At 32.4% G+C, this 17,498-nt stretch overlaps 1 protein-coding gene across 1 annotated transcript in view; it reads right to left on the reverse strand.

Annotated features, from left to right (window-relative positions):
* Positions 1–7,562: 7,562 nt before the first annotated feature.
* Positions 7,563–17,498, reverse strand: part of LOC127852591 (E3 ubiquitin-protein ligase rnf213-alpha-like) — a 66,750-nt gene continuing 56,814 nt past the window's right edge. Inside the window, exons 80-97 of the mRNA XM_052386542.1 lie at positions 16,721–16,912; positions 16,511–16,604; positions 16,355–16,389; positions 15,888–15,985; positions 15,442–15,586; positions 15,090–15,255; positions 12,309–12,409; positions 12,091–12,148; positions 11,623–11,819; positions 11,247–11,379; positions 10,770–10,853; positions 10,440–10,629; positions 10,031–10,256; positions 9,702–9,776; positions 9,323–9,514; positions 9,058–9,156; positions 8,562–8,761; positions 7,563–8,231 (exon numbers count right to left, since the gene is read on the reverse strand). Coding sequence (XP_052242502.1) covers positions 8,063–8,231; positions 8,562–8,761; positions 9,058–9,156; positions 9,323–9,514; positions 9,702–9,776; positions 10,031–10,256; positions 10,440–10,629; positions 10,770–10,853; positions 11,247–11,379; positions 11,623–11,819; positions 12,091–12,148; positions 12,309–12,409; positions 15,090–15,255; positions 15,442–15,586; positions 15,888–15,985; positions 16,355–16,389; positions 16,511–16,604; positions 16,721–16,912 — 2,454 coding nt within the window. The 3' untranslated portion in view covers positions 7,563–8,062. The remainder of the gene's footprint in view (positions 8,232–8,561; positions 8,762–9,057; positions 9,157–9,322; positions 9,515–9,701; positions 9,777–10,030; positions 10,257–10,439; positions 10,630–10,769; positions 10,854–11,246; positions 11,380–11,622; positions 11,820–12,090; positions 12,149–12,308; positions 12,410–15,089; positions 15,256–15,441; positions 15,587–15,887; positions 15,986–16,354; positions 16,390–16,510; positions 16,605–16,720; positions 16,913–17,498) is intronic.

Below are 17,498 nucleotides of genomic sequence, written 5' to 3' on the forward strand. Positions count from 1 at the left end.
GCTTCTTACGTAAACACTGTTTATTATTTGACTGTGTAATATCATATAACTGAACATATATATTTTGATTATCGACACAAAACATGCACCTCGAAGGATTAAGTTTTTCAGAATGTTTAATTTTCATCATAAAGTTTACTTTGATAAAATACGTATTATGACAGCTTTTCCAGGTGTGCATGTTCCATTATTATGCAAGCATAGCTTGTTACGGTAACACATGCCTTCATCTGCAGAAAATCCTTATGGTTAAGACATTTGAGCCGGAAATTCCGTTTCCTAGATAACATATGACCATGTCTAGGTTGCAATTGGTGTCCAGGAGTGCAAATATTCCATCTAGCACGGGCTTCAATTTCGATACTATCGTTTGATAAACAAATCGTCTACAATATTATAAAAATAAACTTTTTATGGTTCTGCATTACATTCTATACCTTAAAAAGTAAATACTATCGTGTTACAATTATGCATGAACATATCCATTAACAATAATGATACACACATCAATCTTTATACATGAATCAGGATAATACAGACAAGAACATCCTGCTCACATAATGTTAAATTGTTCTCATGCAACACTTGCACGGATAAAGGCGATCATGAATAATTGACAACATTCAGGTGTTATTTGATTCACACAAATCAAGTTAATGTTGACATTTTACAAACAGAAATGTCCCGTTCTTATTGATGCTATCTATCGCATCGGCATCTTTGGCGATCCACTGCTTAACGAGGTTCCAAAGTCCAGCTTTCTCTTTCATTAATGTGCCAATCCATTTCTTGAATATGCTGTTACAAAATTCTTGGCGTTTGAAGAAAATGTCTGTACAAATTAGTTTAACTGTCAAATAAAGGCTATAAAACGACACAAGTTCCAACAATCGAGAAAAGAGCATGCTATATTAACCAAGCTACCTTTAAATATCCATTAATTAATGTTTGTTTAATTAATAATTCGTTATCGAATAATATCCTTATAAAGCTGAGCACATGCGGACTTTTTTATGTACTTCTTACGTGGATATTCTGGACAAATCAAACAAGGTTACTGTTTTAAATTATCTGTTGCAATGTCGTTATGTCCACATGTCTATATATTATTTTGGCTGCTAAAGTCGTGCGTGGCATTACTTATTTATTGTGAATTGTTTCCTTAAAAAAATCGTTTGTGGTAAGATGCATGCCATTATAATTCAGCCATATTTGAATGTTTGAATATAGATATGTCTTATACATGTACATATATGTCATGTGTAGTGCATACTATTTACTGATTGTTAAATTGCCGAATGCGACCTTTTCGAATGCGCAATAAACCTATGCATTATTAATAATTTCTTAAATATATAGCATTGATCCACTCAATCCTTGATTGAAAACAAAAAACAGACCAAGAGCAGTTACGGTTAGTTGGAATTGCTATGAATAATACGCGTTTCGTGAGTTGGTTGTTTTCAGTTTCTTGGTTTCTTCATTAAATGAGAATTCAAAATATATTAACACGATTTTTTTTAAGTGTGACAAATCGAACACGTTAACCCTGCCTTTATCCTCGACATGAGGATTTGCAAAATGTCAGTCAGAAAACTAATCCTTCATTAAAGAAAAAGAAGAAATTAACCCATATATAACAACAACATTTATTTCACATTCATTCTTGATTAAATTTATTTCACATTTCACATCTCGCTTTGACAATCATGCACTGGAAAACAACAACAATATATTGAAACAATTAGATTAACAATAACTTTATAAAGCCTACTGATAAAGATAATTATTATCGTTTCAGAAAATCAGGCAAGTTACATGTATATTTCTTAAATTATACAGTTGGTGTTATTATTGATACATATTATCGTTGACTTCACATGTACTTTTTTTAAATTATACATGATATTTATTATAAACAGAAAATCACGTACTTTACATGTTTATTTCTGCAATCATACATATAATGCTTCTAGAGCCCGTCTTATCATATCATACGACAAATTGATGTTGCGACTGAATTTTATGCGCACAACAAATACAAATGTATGTTCTGATTCTTAAGGAAATAAAGATCACGTGAAAGATTAAACAGATGAATAAAATAATTAAAAACCCGCCACAAAACCAATTATTGTGGTTGGTGTTCATCCGTTATACTTAAAAAAGTAACTTAAGTTGGTCGTACGATGATTGATACGAGGGGCTATATATAATCACTAACGTTATCATAATCATAATCATTAACGTTATAGGTGCATTTCTTAAATCATTCATATTATATATCTGATACCTGTTCTACTAATCGTTACATGTATATTTTAGTCATATTGTATATAACATTACAACAATTAATACAGAAATAAAACACTATGAACAATACATATATACGTTAATGGCATCCCAAATCCACAAAATACTATAAATCAATATTTTGTTATTTTACATTTAAATAACAGCATAAACCATGGCTATAAAAGCAATTTCATATCTTATAAACAGTCAACTATAATTGCTGTTTATACTTAAACATGTAATTGCAAAATAAAATAACACAAACTAAGAGAAGCAACTAAATATTTCCCATAACCAATCATATGTATACAAAATACAAAACAAAAACGCAAGAAAACGCACCTGCAACAAATTTATAATCCTATACAACTAAGTAATTGTATCGGTAATCAAAAAGAAACATTTAGACTTTGATTCAACATAAGTTTACAGCCCCGTCCACTGGAAATACTTTGAGGTATTCTAGAACGGGTTTCCGAATGAAAACGACGTGCAGTTTAAACTATTTCAATTCTTACACCAGAGCATTATACACTTAATTCATGGATGCGCGGTGAACAGTCAAAACTGTTTCCCAAGGTATCAGGGATGACTTTAGTACTGTTGCCTGAGGCCGATAGGCCGAGGGCAACAGTTTCAAATGTCAGCCCTGATACCGAGGGACAACATTTTTGACTGTTCACCAAGCATCCATGAAATAAGTGTTTTATTACCTGATCAAATTTCCAACATGTAAATAACAGCAAACTAAATTTTTATTTACACACAACAGTAATCGATAAAATAAATAATTTTGACTGTTTAACTGTAAAATGACGTCATTTTTTCGACAAAATGACGTTATTATTCCAGCGGGCAACAGTTCAAACTGTTGACCGGTCAACAGTTCGATATTCACCGGTAACAGTTTAAAATATTGCAAATTCCTTTTTCTACGAGGAAATAGCAAAAAATAATTATTTATCATTTATATAAGACATCAGGTAATAAAACGCGCTATGGCTCTTATAGACACTTTGCACTTATTAATCCTCAATCTTCATTATTTACACGATTTCTATGCGTTTTATTTTAATACTGTGTAGGTTAAATGTTCATGCGAATCATTTTCTTTACATAGTGTGTTGTGCAAACTGCGGCTTTTATTACAATCAAGTTCAAATAGACGTTTAATTAACACGTAAACGTCGGGTAATATATCCCGCATACTCAGCATATGAAGCAGTTTTCAAATCAGTAATTAAAAGGTGTAGACAGTATATGGTGTTGCACTGTAAACAAAACTATTTACAACATATTAATAAATATACAAAACATGCGTATGCAATAACAACACTAGCATCAGTAATAATTTTCTAACCTTCTTCTATCAGAACCAATGCCATGAACATAACAACTCACATCTTTATCCATGAATGCACTGCGAATACTCTAAGGGAGATAACACGTGGGTATTTCTTGTTTGGTATTAACAATCATACAGGCAACTTGTGACCGCCATTTCCATGTGTATACATATATTGCGGACCTCACCAGTGTACGCGGTTGACATTCGAAATGTATTGTCCATGACTACGGTTGCTTTGTAGATATGTACCATTTTGCCAACTCCATTCACTTATCGTCGGTAATTTTGTTTCAACACCGCATGCTAACCAAATCTACATAGAATCATATATAAAATAACACAGGACGAACACTGATATATACACAGATATTATTTATATACAAATCAACACATTACATTATAAATAGATATATATATTTGTGTCCATATATACCCAACAGTGACAGCGACTTACTACTTCAATTATTGGTTTACTTTTAGTAAACATACGTTGCTCTGTTAGTATGCAAATTGATAATCTAACACTTTTTAACAGTTCTGTGTCACAAATAATAGTCGAAATGCTTGCAATCAGTTGGGACATTATTTTGGGTACACCGCTTACTTGTGCGACTATTAATTACACTCAAAACCGCCAACATTTGTTAAGAAATGTATACACACTTGATACATGTTTATAACAATTAAGGTATTCTTTCTTGAACGTAGAACATAATCTATCAACATAAATCTATTGCCACGCAATCAGACACGTTTGCTGAAAAAAGTGACAATACACGCTTTAACTGCTAACAGGATAACATCATGGTATTGCAATATAAAACAGTTTGTCTCTTGAAATATATATCGATTCAAATGATACAATTAAAAAACATACGTTTATTTTCAAAATGCAATTTCAATTGATTTTGAATGAAAATTTTAATTTATAGTCAATAAATATAATGAAATAACACTTATTAATGACTATATGTGTACATACAAACATATTTGCATTTATATGGTAATACTTCGTAAATGTATTATTGAAAGAAATAGAAAAAAAAGTTTTTTGTACCAAAACACGTTCATTATAAACACAAAGGTTATACATGTACGTTAACAAGGGTTGAACAAAGCTTGTTTCACATTTCACATTCATGGACAATAAAACAATCGCACACTCATGTACGTGCGTTGTTAACTGGAATATAATTTACAAAAACATATTGAAAATATATAATACTACACAACAATCAACTACAAAACAGGTTAAGCAATTTCTTAATACCTTGGGTACATTTACTTAATTCATGCATCATTTGTAAAAGTATTCTTTCTTGAAACTTTGAACATAATCTATTAACATAAATCTATTGTCACGCAATCAGTCACGTGTGCTGAAAAAAGTGACAATACACGCCTCAAAGTGCTAACAGGATAATATCATGGTATTGCAATATAAAATAGGAATCAGTATACATATAAAAAAGAAACCTTATAAGTAAAGCTACATTTACATAAGAAAATTATACCGCCACATCCATTTTCCGTGTGATATTATAATGAACAAACTTCACATATTTACACATGATTAAAAATGACATATGCACGTTTATATTACGTGTCTATTGAAATATATACCGATTCAAATGATACAATTAAAAAACATAGGTATATTTTTAAAATACAATTTCAATAGATTTTGAATGCAATGTTTAATTTATAGTCAACAAATATAATGAAATAACACTTATTAATGGCTATAGGTGTATATACAAACATAACTGCATTGTATATGGTAATACCTTGTAAATGAATTATTGAAAGAAAAAGAAAAAAATGTTTATTTAACCCAAACACGTTCATAATAAACACAAAGGCTATACATGTACGTAAACAAGGGCTAAACAAAGCTTGATTCACATTTCACATTCATGGGCAATTAAACATACGCACACTCATGTACGAGCGTTGTTAACTGGAATATAATTTACAAAAACACATTGACAATATATAATACTACACACCAAACATCTACATAACAGGTTAAGCAATTTCGTAACACCTTGGGTACATTTACTTAATTCATGCACCATTTGTTGAAAAAAATAACCTTAGCGATAACGGAATTTTGAGCAAACCAACTCTTAAAGAAACGTGTATTCCTAAAACATACGAGAACATCGTTTTTGAATCATACGTAAAGAATATATAACCACGCTTTACCAATTTTTCAAGAAGCATGTATTCGTTGAATCTCCCCTCTAGACACCAAGTACTGGTTCTACCCAGGAATCTGACCCGAGAGCGTTTCAATAGCGCCTTAAATAAATAGGTTTAAACGGAAGATGTATTGTCATAATATCGTATTTCAAAACGTTTTTGTGAAGTGTGCAAATATATTGTTTTGTTTTTTAAGTTGCCAGTATTCGATATTCACTAAATTATGCGATATATTGACACGGGGGTTAAATTAAGCACATGCGATATTTCTATTGTTGAACAAATCACATTAGTATTCTATACAGTTCTTAATGCAAATTAAAAGATAACACAATAACTATTGATGTTTTTGTTAAAAAGTGAATGTACAGAATTTGCTTCGCTCAAATCAATTAATTATTATTTTTCAGAATTCATTTACGAAATATTTATGCCACTTCCATAGAAACAATGCAATACAATTTTAAGAGTTATATAATACAATATATCACAACTGCAACTTCTAAAAAAAGATATTTACAAGACTTAAAATAATCAAACTAAATTTTAAACATTTCAACTTCAATGAAATTTTCTTATTTCTTTAAACAGTAGCCGACATTCTAATACTATCAAAGTTAAATCAATCTATGATTTGTTTTTCCTACACAAAACAATACTATGTTGTTGAATTATTTTTACAATATATGCAACTCATGGATATTGAATAAACATTGTCTGCGGTATCTGGTTGCCAAATTAAATCATCATCCATGTCCCATTAAATCAACGGATAGCAACTATATAACCCCTATATAACCCCAAAGCACGGTATTTATGATAACACAAATGAAAACCACATAAACGATCACCACAAAATTACATAATTTAACTTGTAAAAGTCGACTGTTACATATTAACACATCTGTAATTTATGATTATTATACACACTTATATTTACAATAAAGTTTAAAACAAATCGAAAGAAACATACACTTGTTGAACCACGATTGTTGACAAAAGCATAATTGCTATACATGGAAACACATAAAACATCAGTGCTTTAGTTTGTCATAATAAATAAGCATCATACAAACGTCTGGCATCGGGCACAAATATGTCAAGGATTCTGTAACATCTGGCGTTTTAAACACAAACTGAATTTGTGTATGAGACATCTGATTTTTAAAGCACTCACACGTTCTCGATTTTGAAATAGTTGGCAGCTTAAGCACAAGTATTTTCATGATTCTGTGACGCCTAATTTTAAACACACACACACACACACACACACATGTTGATGATTATGTGGCATCATTTTGATATGTACATGAAAATGTTATAGACTGTTATAAGATGATTGACACAAAAAAGAATCCATTTCTTATAAAAACATACAATAACCTAAAGATGTATCGCCATTAAAACCATAAAAAAGCAAAAACATTTCATAAAGAAAATTAAATAAGTGTACCGAATATTATAAAAATAAACTCGGCACGAATGCGCTTAAAATTTACACCCTAATCACGTATGGAGTGTTTTTATACGCCTATTATATATGCACTTTATATATCACAGTATACTTAAAATGACACATTCACCTTGATCTAAAAACAATGAAAGAATAATTTACATTTCAAAATAAAGAACAACTTCACGAATATGCTATTCATTCGAAAAGTTTTCAATATAAGCATGTATAATGTTCTGACAACTATATGGTTTTGCGAATGGCAACACAAATATATTACGACAATGCGTTTCATAAATTGTATATATCAAATATAGCAGGAATATATAACTGCAATTTTATGTAACAATAGAAAAGTAAACAGCCAGTAAACAAAGACAGTTTACAGTTTTTTACAGACACAAAACAAACATAGTCACACCATACATATATTGCAACAATGCAAACTTTATTTCAATTTAGCCATTCAACGATATCATAGAAAATATATGTACACACACTTGCATTTTCACACATATTGTACCACTGCAAACTATATTGTGATTTTACTGCAATTCATTCAATCAATAATGTCATTGCAAATATGCACTGAAACAAAACATGCATAGTCATAGGTGACATATTTGCGACCAAAGAAAAATAGTGAAAAACTGTAAACATTATTGTCTTTAAACAATAATTTATTTTATTTTCTTATTATATGTGTTTTCTGTATATCGGTTTATTTATATTTCCTGACGTCAGTATTTTTTTTCTGTATATCAGGAGCGACGCCTGGTTCCTATTTTCCTCAAAAGCGTCTCGTACGCCAGTACCCAGGCCTTTGCACCGTGTTCATACAACAATCCCGTTGGACTTCCATTCAAAATGACAGGTTCGAGCACTGGCGATTCGCTTAGCTCAATGTACTCCTTCAGGCTTTCAAATAATCTGTAATTGGAGAAAATACGCTAGCGAATTTCTTCACCAATGTACATACAAAATACAGTCATTCGAAATAAATGATTTAGGAACTAAACATATCAGCTTTTTCCCTATCGTGTATAATGTACAGTGTTCAAGCTCAACCTAAGTATGTATTGTCTAAACCCACCATCATAAATTCCAGCTATCATCAAATGGCTGACCTTTAATCTAAAATTGCACACACTATAATGCACATGCCTTAGTTACTTTTAATCAAAATCGTGTAAATACTTATACACAAACAACATCGTTGTCTAAATACTTTCAAACATTTCAAATACGAAATGATCGCACCTGTATTTATTGGTATCCACAAAATCATCGTCATCAGGATTCTCTTGAACGCAAACTCTGAGAATTAGAAATTCATGAAGCAGCTCCAATAGATTTGATAACTTCTCAGTGCTTAGATTGTTCATGTATTCTCCAAAGCTTGATTTTACTACGTCGGGTAGATCTTCGTAGAAACCATTAGGCAACGTTTCAAAAACCGCCTGCATAAAAAGGCATTACAAATGCAATTTAGATGATTTCTTATAGATATGTTTAAATCTAATTATAGACGTTAATATTACTTTTTCAATTGTTCTATATCACAATGTGTGAGTTTATTGATATAAAACTGACACGCATTTGTATCAAAACAGTAAAGTATTGTCATTTTAATATATAAGCACATTCTGCCAAAGAACAAAACGTTCTAACGCTGATTTTCCGGATCCACTTGCAACAAATCAACAACATGTTTCCAAGAGTCTTCTGCAATTAAGAGACATTTTTATAAACAAACCTCGGTTGCGTGTCGATAATCAACAAGAAGTCTTGACTTAAGAAAGGACAACAGCAACCACAACGATCTGGCATGTCGAAGTTCGCAAGTTTGCCGGGCCTAAAGAACGACACCATAAGGTAAATAAATTTTAATCGCAACCTCATTTCAATCGAAATCTGTAAAATTATTTTTAAGTATTAGTGCACTGAATTAAGACTTAACAGAATGAACCATAAACACACGTATTACAAACGAATGCGCGAATTGTAATATAGTGACTAGCCTTTTGACTCAAAAGAGATTTGTCCATTCGTAGCGTTTCCTCTATGAACCTGTGTATTGGCATAGCTGGGTCACCGCCAGTCGTCTTTAGGAAGCTAATAGCAATATCTAAATTGTCAAGCGATTCACACACGTCGGGCAATGATCGTAGTTCTTCAAAAATCTGCTTTTTGACAGCATGATTTAAGTGTTCCTATGAAAAGCAGACAGAAGAAATATACGATAATATACGACAGAATATACACATAATTTCGTAAAAATGTTTCAGCATACAGTACACAGTATATTATATGTACACTTTAATTTATGTTACATACACTCAACACACATACACACCAAATCTGGTAAAAAAAGAAAGCAAAATGTATTTATAATCTCACCTGTGGTATGTTGCCCCGAAGTTTGTTGAAAACAGAGACGTTCGTCACTTCTGTTCTGTAAACCATCAGGTCGACCTAACGCGTGAAAGGGCATATTTAGATATAAATAAATTTTCATTTAGAACATCGACAATCAAAATGAAATAACTTCCACAAGTCAAAAAAATACCTCAGAATCAGTATAAATTACGAGTGTATAAAGATCAAAGAATTAGTTATTAATAATAAATACATGGAAGCTGATCAAACAGGTTCCGCTTTCAAAGAAACTTACAAAGGCTTGGCTAATATAATTAATTGTGATAACACATAAATGTCTCTAGAAATACCTTCAGGTATTGATGGATTTCTATCTTCGACTTGGAGTAAAGAAGCCTGTCCATAAGCTGTCTTTCCATGCCAGCAAAGTCATACTCAATCTTGGTCCCGACGCCCATCTCAAAGGAATAATGACAGTTGGCCAAAACCAGGGGCATCAAGTCATGTTCGTGGTCGTAGCTGATCAGATGTGCGGAGGTCACAGCCATTGGTGCGATTGAAGAAAGTGAATGTAGTCTTTAAGAAAACAAAACAATATATTTTCAAATGCAATACTTCTATCGCATATTTACGCTAATGCATATTGTATTTTACCAATATGCTAAATGAGCAACCAACGAGTTATAACAAAGTAAAAAAAATAAGAATAACATTATCAAATTAACCGCCGTGATGACAGTTTAATTAAAATATATGTACCTCTCCGTTTCGGAACCGTAGAAGTCAATCAACTCGTTCTGTTTCCTAAAGAGGAGATCAAGCATGGCATAGGAACACAATCCAGGACCGTTCGTCGCCGGTAAAAGGACGGCGAGTGGAGTGTTGTCTGTTATTCGTTCTCTGCAAAACTCCTCTGGAACGGTCACTCGCCCAAACTTGGTAGCACAACCTTTTTAAAAAGTACATGTTTAAAACAAGAGTCAGTTATAATGATTAAGATAGCTGAAGTCTTAATGAATCTATTTGTAACCACATATCTAAATACTAGTTTTCATGTCGAACAAAATAATAATAAAAAAAATGTTTGACCTGATGATAGACGCAGTCGTGTCATTTCCCATGCTTTTGAAAAATCATCTATCCACCTCTCTGTGTCATGTCCGGCCAGATTATCTGCCATTAAATTAATAAACTATTAAGCATGTAGCGTGTAGCTTATTGTGTAATGTGCATATTCCATAAAACATATTTGCGTTATATATCAATAAGTTTACATTTGTTTAGCTTAATATTTTCAAAATAATCATACGCCTTAATCAATTAATTGATTTCCAACGGCTGCAGGAGAAGGAATCCTTTGACAAAAACTTAAATCGATAACAGCAAACTCCGATACATCGATACATACATTTAGTTTTACATTGTTTGTTTATGTGCACGTTAAGTCGCAAAATCATGCTAATACTGAAAATCAATTTCATCACATTTCATTGCTTACATTTCATTGCATAAGAAGAGGTTTGAAACGTGTACACACGCTTTAATTTTGAATTGAATAAACATTACCTTTCTTTATATCCCTAACTTTAAGTTGCGCATTAGCTTCAGCTCTGTCAAGTTTCTTCTGGAGTTTTTGAAGAAGTGCTCGCTGAAGAAGCATGATATTGGGAAGATATCGCAGTGCTTGGAGTATGTCATCCTAAGGATAAAGGGTAATTTGGTATGATAACACTCCATCTCCTGAGATTAACCATCCAGATGCAGATGAAAAAACAATATTACGAAAAGCGGCAATCATTAATGAGTCATTTACAATACTTAACAATCATATTGAAGAAATCCCAACATTGAAAAACAAACGTATAGTTTTCTGTCACGCACATGCAAACTTATATCCACTTTATATGTACAGATAACATTGAATATCATTTTATACTCCTACCTCGAGCAAAAAACGTTGCAGGACACGCGGCTTTGGCTTTAAGTCCTGAATTTTCGAATCCAATACTTGGCGCATATGTTCAATTGTAATTGGGATTCGAAATCGCCACATTCGTGAGACATTCAGCAGATTGTCTGTGTCTTCACTTTCCTGCGTGTTGTCCGTTTCGTATATCAAGCACAGTAGTGGATCGGCTCCTGAGTTTATAATTAAATACTTTACCAGATAAATTGAAAGTAATTGCTTTAATTATTATTTGTTTTAATAGACTGTACAGCGAATCAGCATTGTTAAACAGTTTAAAGACCACCAACTGATGGTTATGCATAACATGTTTCGAAAAAACTGTGTATGTAACGTTTCAATTTTGAAAATACACATGCTTATGCGTGTTAAACGGAATTCGAATTGTTGTGAAAACAATGATTTGATCAAGAAGGAGAACTTTCTTAAGAAAATGCCTTTTACCTATTCTTTGATCAGTTGCAATACGGTTGTTTAAATTGGTAAGCCAGAGTTCAGCGCTCTGAAAGAAAATCCAAAAGATCTCATATAAGTCAATATTGACAAGCAACAGACAGCACACACCAACGTCGAAATATTTTAAAATGAGAAATTCCGATATGCTTACACAGTTGATGTAATATGAAGTAAATATTATTTCGAAAACAAATTTGACTCCTTACCCCAAGTACGTTACGTAATACAGTCGAACAAAAATCATTTTCCCATGCTTTGCGATCTGCCTTTGAGGATAGAAGAGTCAGCCTTTGTGGAAGAGCTTTTCCTTAAATTAAAGGTCAAAGTAAGAACGTAAGTATTGTTACGTACTTCTGCTTTGAGGTATACAGTTTTAATAACGTGGTCAACTGAAACTGTTAAATTTTTGTGAATATAATACTGTGCGAGTCTTTATAAATGTTCAAGCAATAGTTTAGTCATGCGAAGTCATCTAATCGTAGCGTACCACATGTAAAAGAGACACACAATATACGCATTTTGTAACCGCAAGCTTTTCGGTAATGATAACAGGGAAGTGTTTACACACAGTTTTACGCACAGTCAGTCAGTTTCCGCGTCCGTTCACAATTTACGTTAATATTATAAGAAAAATGTTATAAAAGTTCACATAATCAGTGTTAGTTAATATGTACAATGTTTATAAATCTGGTTTATTGTAAAATTACTGTAAAACTGATACGATAACGATTTAGAGAGAAATCAATTTCCTAACGATAGACAAAAGTTACGTCTGTAAAGGATCTTGACCAAAACTCAACAGACTTTTAATTTGACTTATTGTTGAATGTAATTTTGCCCAAAGAGGGTCAGGAACCAAGAGTATGGTCATTACGGACTATAATTCTGGGCCGGTACATGACGTTATTTACTAAACGTCATACTAGTAAGACAAAATGGAACATAATTTAGAAAGACGATACACAAATACAAACTGTTTTAATGGATTTACTTTGATGTGATTCAATTTGCTTCGACAACAAAGTTCAACTGTCAAGCTCACTTTCAGAATGGAAAATTTACAGAATTCAACATAAAAAATCAACATCAAAATTACAAATTACATTTGAGGCCACTCCAATATGATTTGTTGGTCTACGGATTTTTTTGAATTTTTTTTTGAAGAGGCGAGCGAAACATATTTTTTTTTGAAAACAGGAAAATTCTCGAGCGATCGAAGAGCGAAGAATAAAAAAAAAACATTTCGATAGAAACATATTGCATTATCAATAGGTTTAAACAGCTATATTTTACATTCAAATCAATTCTTATACAAAGAACTATATCGACCTCATATTTATAGGAGTAAGTTGCATATGACATTTGACCACGAAATATACGTGTAATCATGTCATTGAAGTGAGGGACACATGTCTACCTACTGCTGCTTATATTTGTTTGAAGTTTTAAACAGTAAAAGCTGTGAAAAGGTATACCATGTTGCAATCTGTGAAAAGGTATACCATGTTGCAATAGAACTTAAAAGGGGCAATCATCAAATGATAATGACAGACAGTCGGACAAAGGCCATGCATATAATCCATTGTCGCTACCTTATTTTAAAAGGGGCATATCGATGGCTAGTACGGTATTGTATTTTTTTTGAAATACATTTATACATTACCAATAACTTATTTGATGTTTCTGACATACTCGGACATAGCTGTTAAACATGTTCCGTCAACCATGTATTTTAAATATGATAAAACATTGTCCCTGAGAAACTTTTAGAAGAAGCATTTAGTGATTTTATGTTTATTTTTCGTTCACTTAAAATTGTGTTATAGGAAGCATTTGCTTACATATAGGGAAATACCGTCCATGTGCCCATTTCATAAAGAAAAAGTATAAAAAATCTTACGTCATGTTTACCGATGTTGTCTGAAATTGAACATGCTTCAACGGTATCTGCTGATAGATGCATGTTCGAACGTAAACAAACACATTCAAATAATTCACAGAACGTAGAAGATGTGTTTATAATTTTAAGGGTTGGCTGCAGCAACTTTTAAGTGCAATTTGTTAAAACGTTCAAGACAGCGAAACATGTACTGCTCTCTCAGGTAGTCATTTTTTTGTCGTCTCGATCGAATTTTTAGCGTCTGCAGTTATCGATTCAAAAGGTTACGAAACACTATATTTGGCGTTCGTATTCAGCGTCAAAATCGTTTCTGCTAAATCGTGTTATTTCTTTTCACAAATTAAAAAAACCCCATGCGCTATGGTTAATGAAGGACACAAAAATGAGTGCGAGCTGTAAAAAAAATAAGTTTTTTTTCCATTTAAAAAAATAGGTGCGGCAAATCCGACGACCAACATAACAATTTGGAGTGGCCTGAAGTAAACAAAACATATTAAAAAGTTGAATGCACAATCAATAACAGAAATGCAATTTAATGGGTAGCTAACTTCAAGATTAAAGTGCTGGGGATTTTTAGATTATGTGCACTAAATTTAGAAAATTTGACAATTGTGATATATAGTCACGTCACCTGTATGAACAACGTCAAAGGCAGACAATGTTAGAGGCAAGTGTTACTGTCAAACCTAAGGTGTATCATTATTATGGACTATTATTAAGACATAGTGCCTGTCAACTTTTATATTCGTAAAGTAGTTTAATGTCAAGTTGCCTTAAACAAATGTAAAAGATCCAATACAATAATATTGACAAAACTTGATAGTAAATACAATTTAGTATTTCATACAGTAATTGACAGTGAAGAAATCAAATCAATAAAAGCATTCTGAAAAAAAAAACAACAACATTGTGGCTTTTCAACGGATTTCTGTTAATTGTATTGTAGTAAATTTAGTTCACCACTGTCCTTGCTATTCGGATTGTCATGTATTCTGTTTTTAAGTAAGACTTCATTTGTCGAGTGTGTAATTAAGAACTCCTTAATCTGCATTATTATTTTAACTTAATCAGAACATTGTTGGTATACCAGCTTGATGCATCATGTGGTGAACAACGACATGCATCAGCAGGATGATATCATCTGGACTTCGACCGAGCGCTTTCTGGAGACCGACGATGTTTGCGTTTATGTGATCCAGTAAAAACTGCGACACATGATTGGCCGGTATTTCTGGCTGTATAATTTTCTGTATCTAAACAAAAGATACATTATGTTATTCAATTATGCGCATCGTTGTATCATTTCTTTATATATCAAAATATTTTTACAATATATGCGGTTTCCTTTTAAAAACATTTTAATACGACGTTGAATGATGTATATCCTGATGCAGACTATCCTTTTGCTTGTAAACATAAACGAGTTAGCAAGTACATACATCCTCCACTGGACCCAGGTACAAGGCCATATGAAGGAAGAGTCGAACAGCTGTGCAGTAAGTGGGTTTCATATCTCTCTCTGGCTGAATAATTCCACTTTTATTGCTCCTGCCGAGGACATGTCCTCGTTTTGTTGTATCCCCTCTAAAGTTAATTTAGTAATATATTTCACAATGTGCTGTCCAAACACAAGGATGTTATATTATACGCAAGAAAGCAATTTACATTTAGGTTTACGTGCGTTTCGAAATTCATGATTAAGGTAAGGATGTTCATTAAAGGGACTCGTTATCCTAAACTAAAATAAATACCATCTATATAATGTATTTATATTTAATGTTTTAAATCAATGTATACAATCAACTTGATGTACACCGCTACAGTAAAATAGATAACTGCCATGTCAACCGACCATGTTTCCATATAAAATAATATTTAAACTAACTGGTTATTCAAAACATTTCCTGGCAATGCTTTGTGTCCCGCCCCACCGATTTGTTCCCGACATTCTGGACAAAAACCAGTCGAATTTGGACGTCCGCACTGAAAATTAAATCACGTTATTGACACTCTCTAAAATTAATTAGTCGCATGCCGTCATTTTTTCCAATGAACACATGGACAATTCATTTAATAACCACACAAATCAGCATTGTGAATACTTGCTTAAATATTAATATATGTGTGGATTATTAATGCCTTTAAGGGATTTGAAACTGTTCGCGTATTATCAATAACGACATAAAAGGGATATTGTTTACAGCGGTACACATCCCCATTGAATACATACAAATGTGATACAATGTTCATTAACGTCTAGCAGTATAAAAATTATATTATTGTTAAAAACTGGAGTCAATAGGCAATAAAGCCATTTATGAAGTAACCATAACCATACAAACTCATACTTACATCACCGATGAGGTAGGGATGACCCTTAGGGCATCCTAAAATTAATACAAGGCACATGCTATTATAATAAATTGATATGATAAAAAAAATTAAAATGAAATATACAACAACCACTCAAACGAAAACTCGTATTATTCAGACTTAAATTAAACTTACGATAAACAACAGGATTTTCGCCTCCTCGGTTCCTGAGCATGGCATTGTGTATGTCTTCCAAGTCATCCTGTGGCATGGTCGGTAGAAACATGCTCTGAAACAATCATCATGACATTGGACTTAAGGTACACCATAAACTTGCCAATGAACATATTTTTTCAGGTGAGTTAATACGTATTAACGTGGTCACAGACTACTACACAAGCAAACCTGGATAATAAGATTTCCATCGATCAACGCCTTGAAAGGGAAAAGTAATGTCGACTCATCTTGAATTTTTGACATGGTGATTTTGAAGTGTGTCATTAAGCACTGCACGCCCTGTTGCTCCATACTCGATTGAGGTTTCATGACCAACAACGGGGGCTGAAGGTTGTTATTCAGAAGCCTCTGCATGAGCTCCTAGTTTATTATAATCATAATATGTTACAACTCAATCATGCAAAGTTGAAATCGTAACTGAGTAGGTTTAACTGTCTACTATAGTTCTCAAGAAATGTCTTCAGAGGCTGTATGCAATATATCTACTTCGTGGTTATGTTTACAAAACATATTAACGATTTATTTAAACCTATATTGTTGGATATTTTGTGTAGCTAACTTGATAGTTTAGTATCTGTTAAGATTGAAGAAAATATGTTTATAATGATAATTAAAACAAATAATCTCCAAATCGTTCGAATATATTTCCTATAGAGATTTCCAACACTTGACACTCAATATTGTGTGTCGTATTGGAATCACGCGTCACGTTTTGGCATTCATGTGTTCATTTATGTCTTCATACGTATATTTGAGTGAGATCACTTTAGACCCGAATTTGGTTTGAAAATAATTCTGGGATGTCAGGTGCGGCTAGCCACCAAACCAGTTTAAACATCAATACTTTGAATTGACCGTTTTTAGGCAGTGATCCCAGTTTCAATTATTCTTTCATTAAAATAAGTTTTCTATTATAAATGTAGTAGATATTTACACCAATTTATCT

Source organism: Dreissena polymorpha, chromosome 12, assembly GCF_020536995.1.
Source record: "Dreissena polymorpha isolate Duluth1 chromosome 12, UMN_Dpol_1.0, whole genome shotgun sequence".
In the NCBI taxonomy this organism is placed as follows: Eukaryota; Metazoa; Mollusca; class Bivalvia; order Myida; family Dreissenidae; genus Dreissena; species Dreissena polymorpha.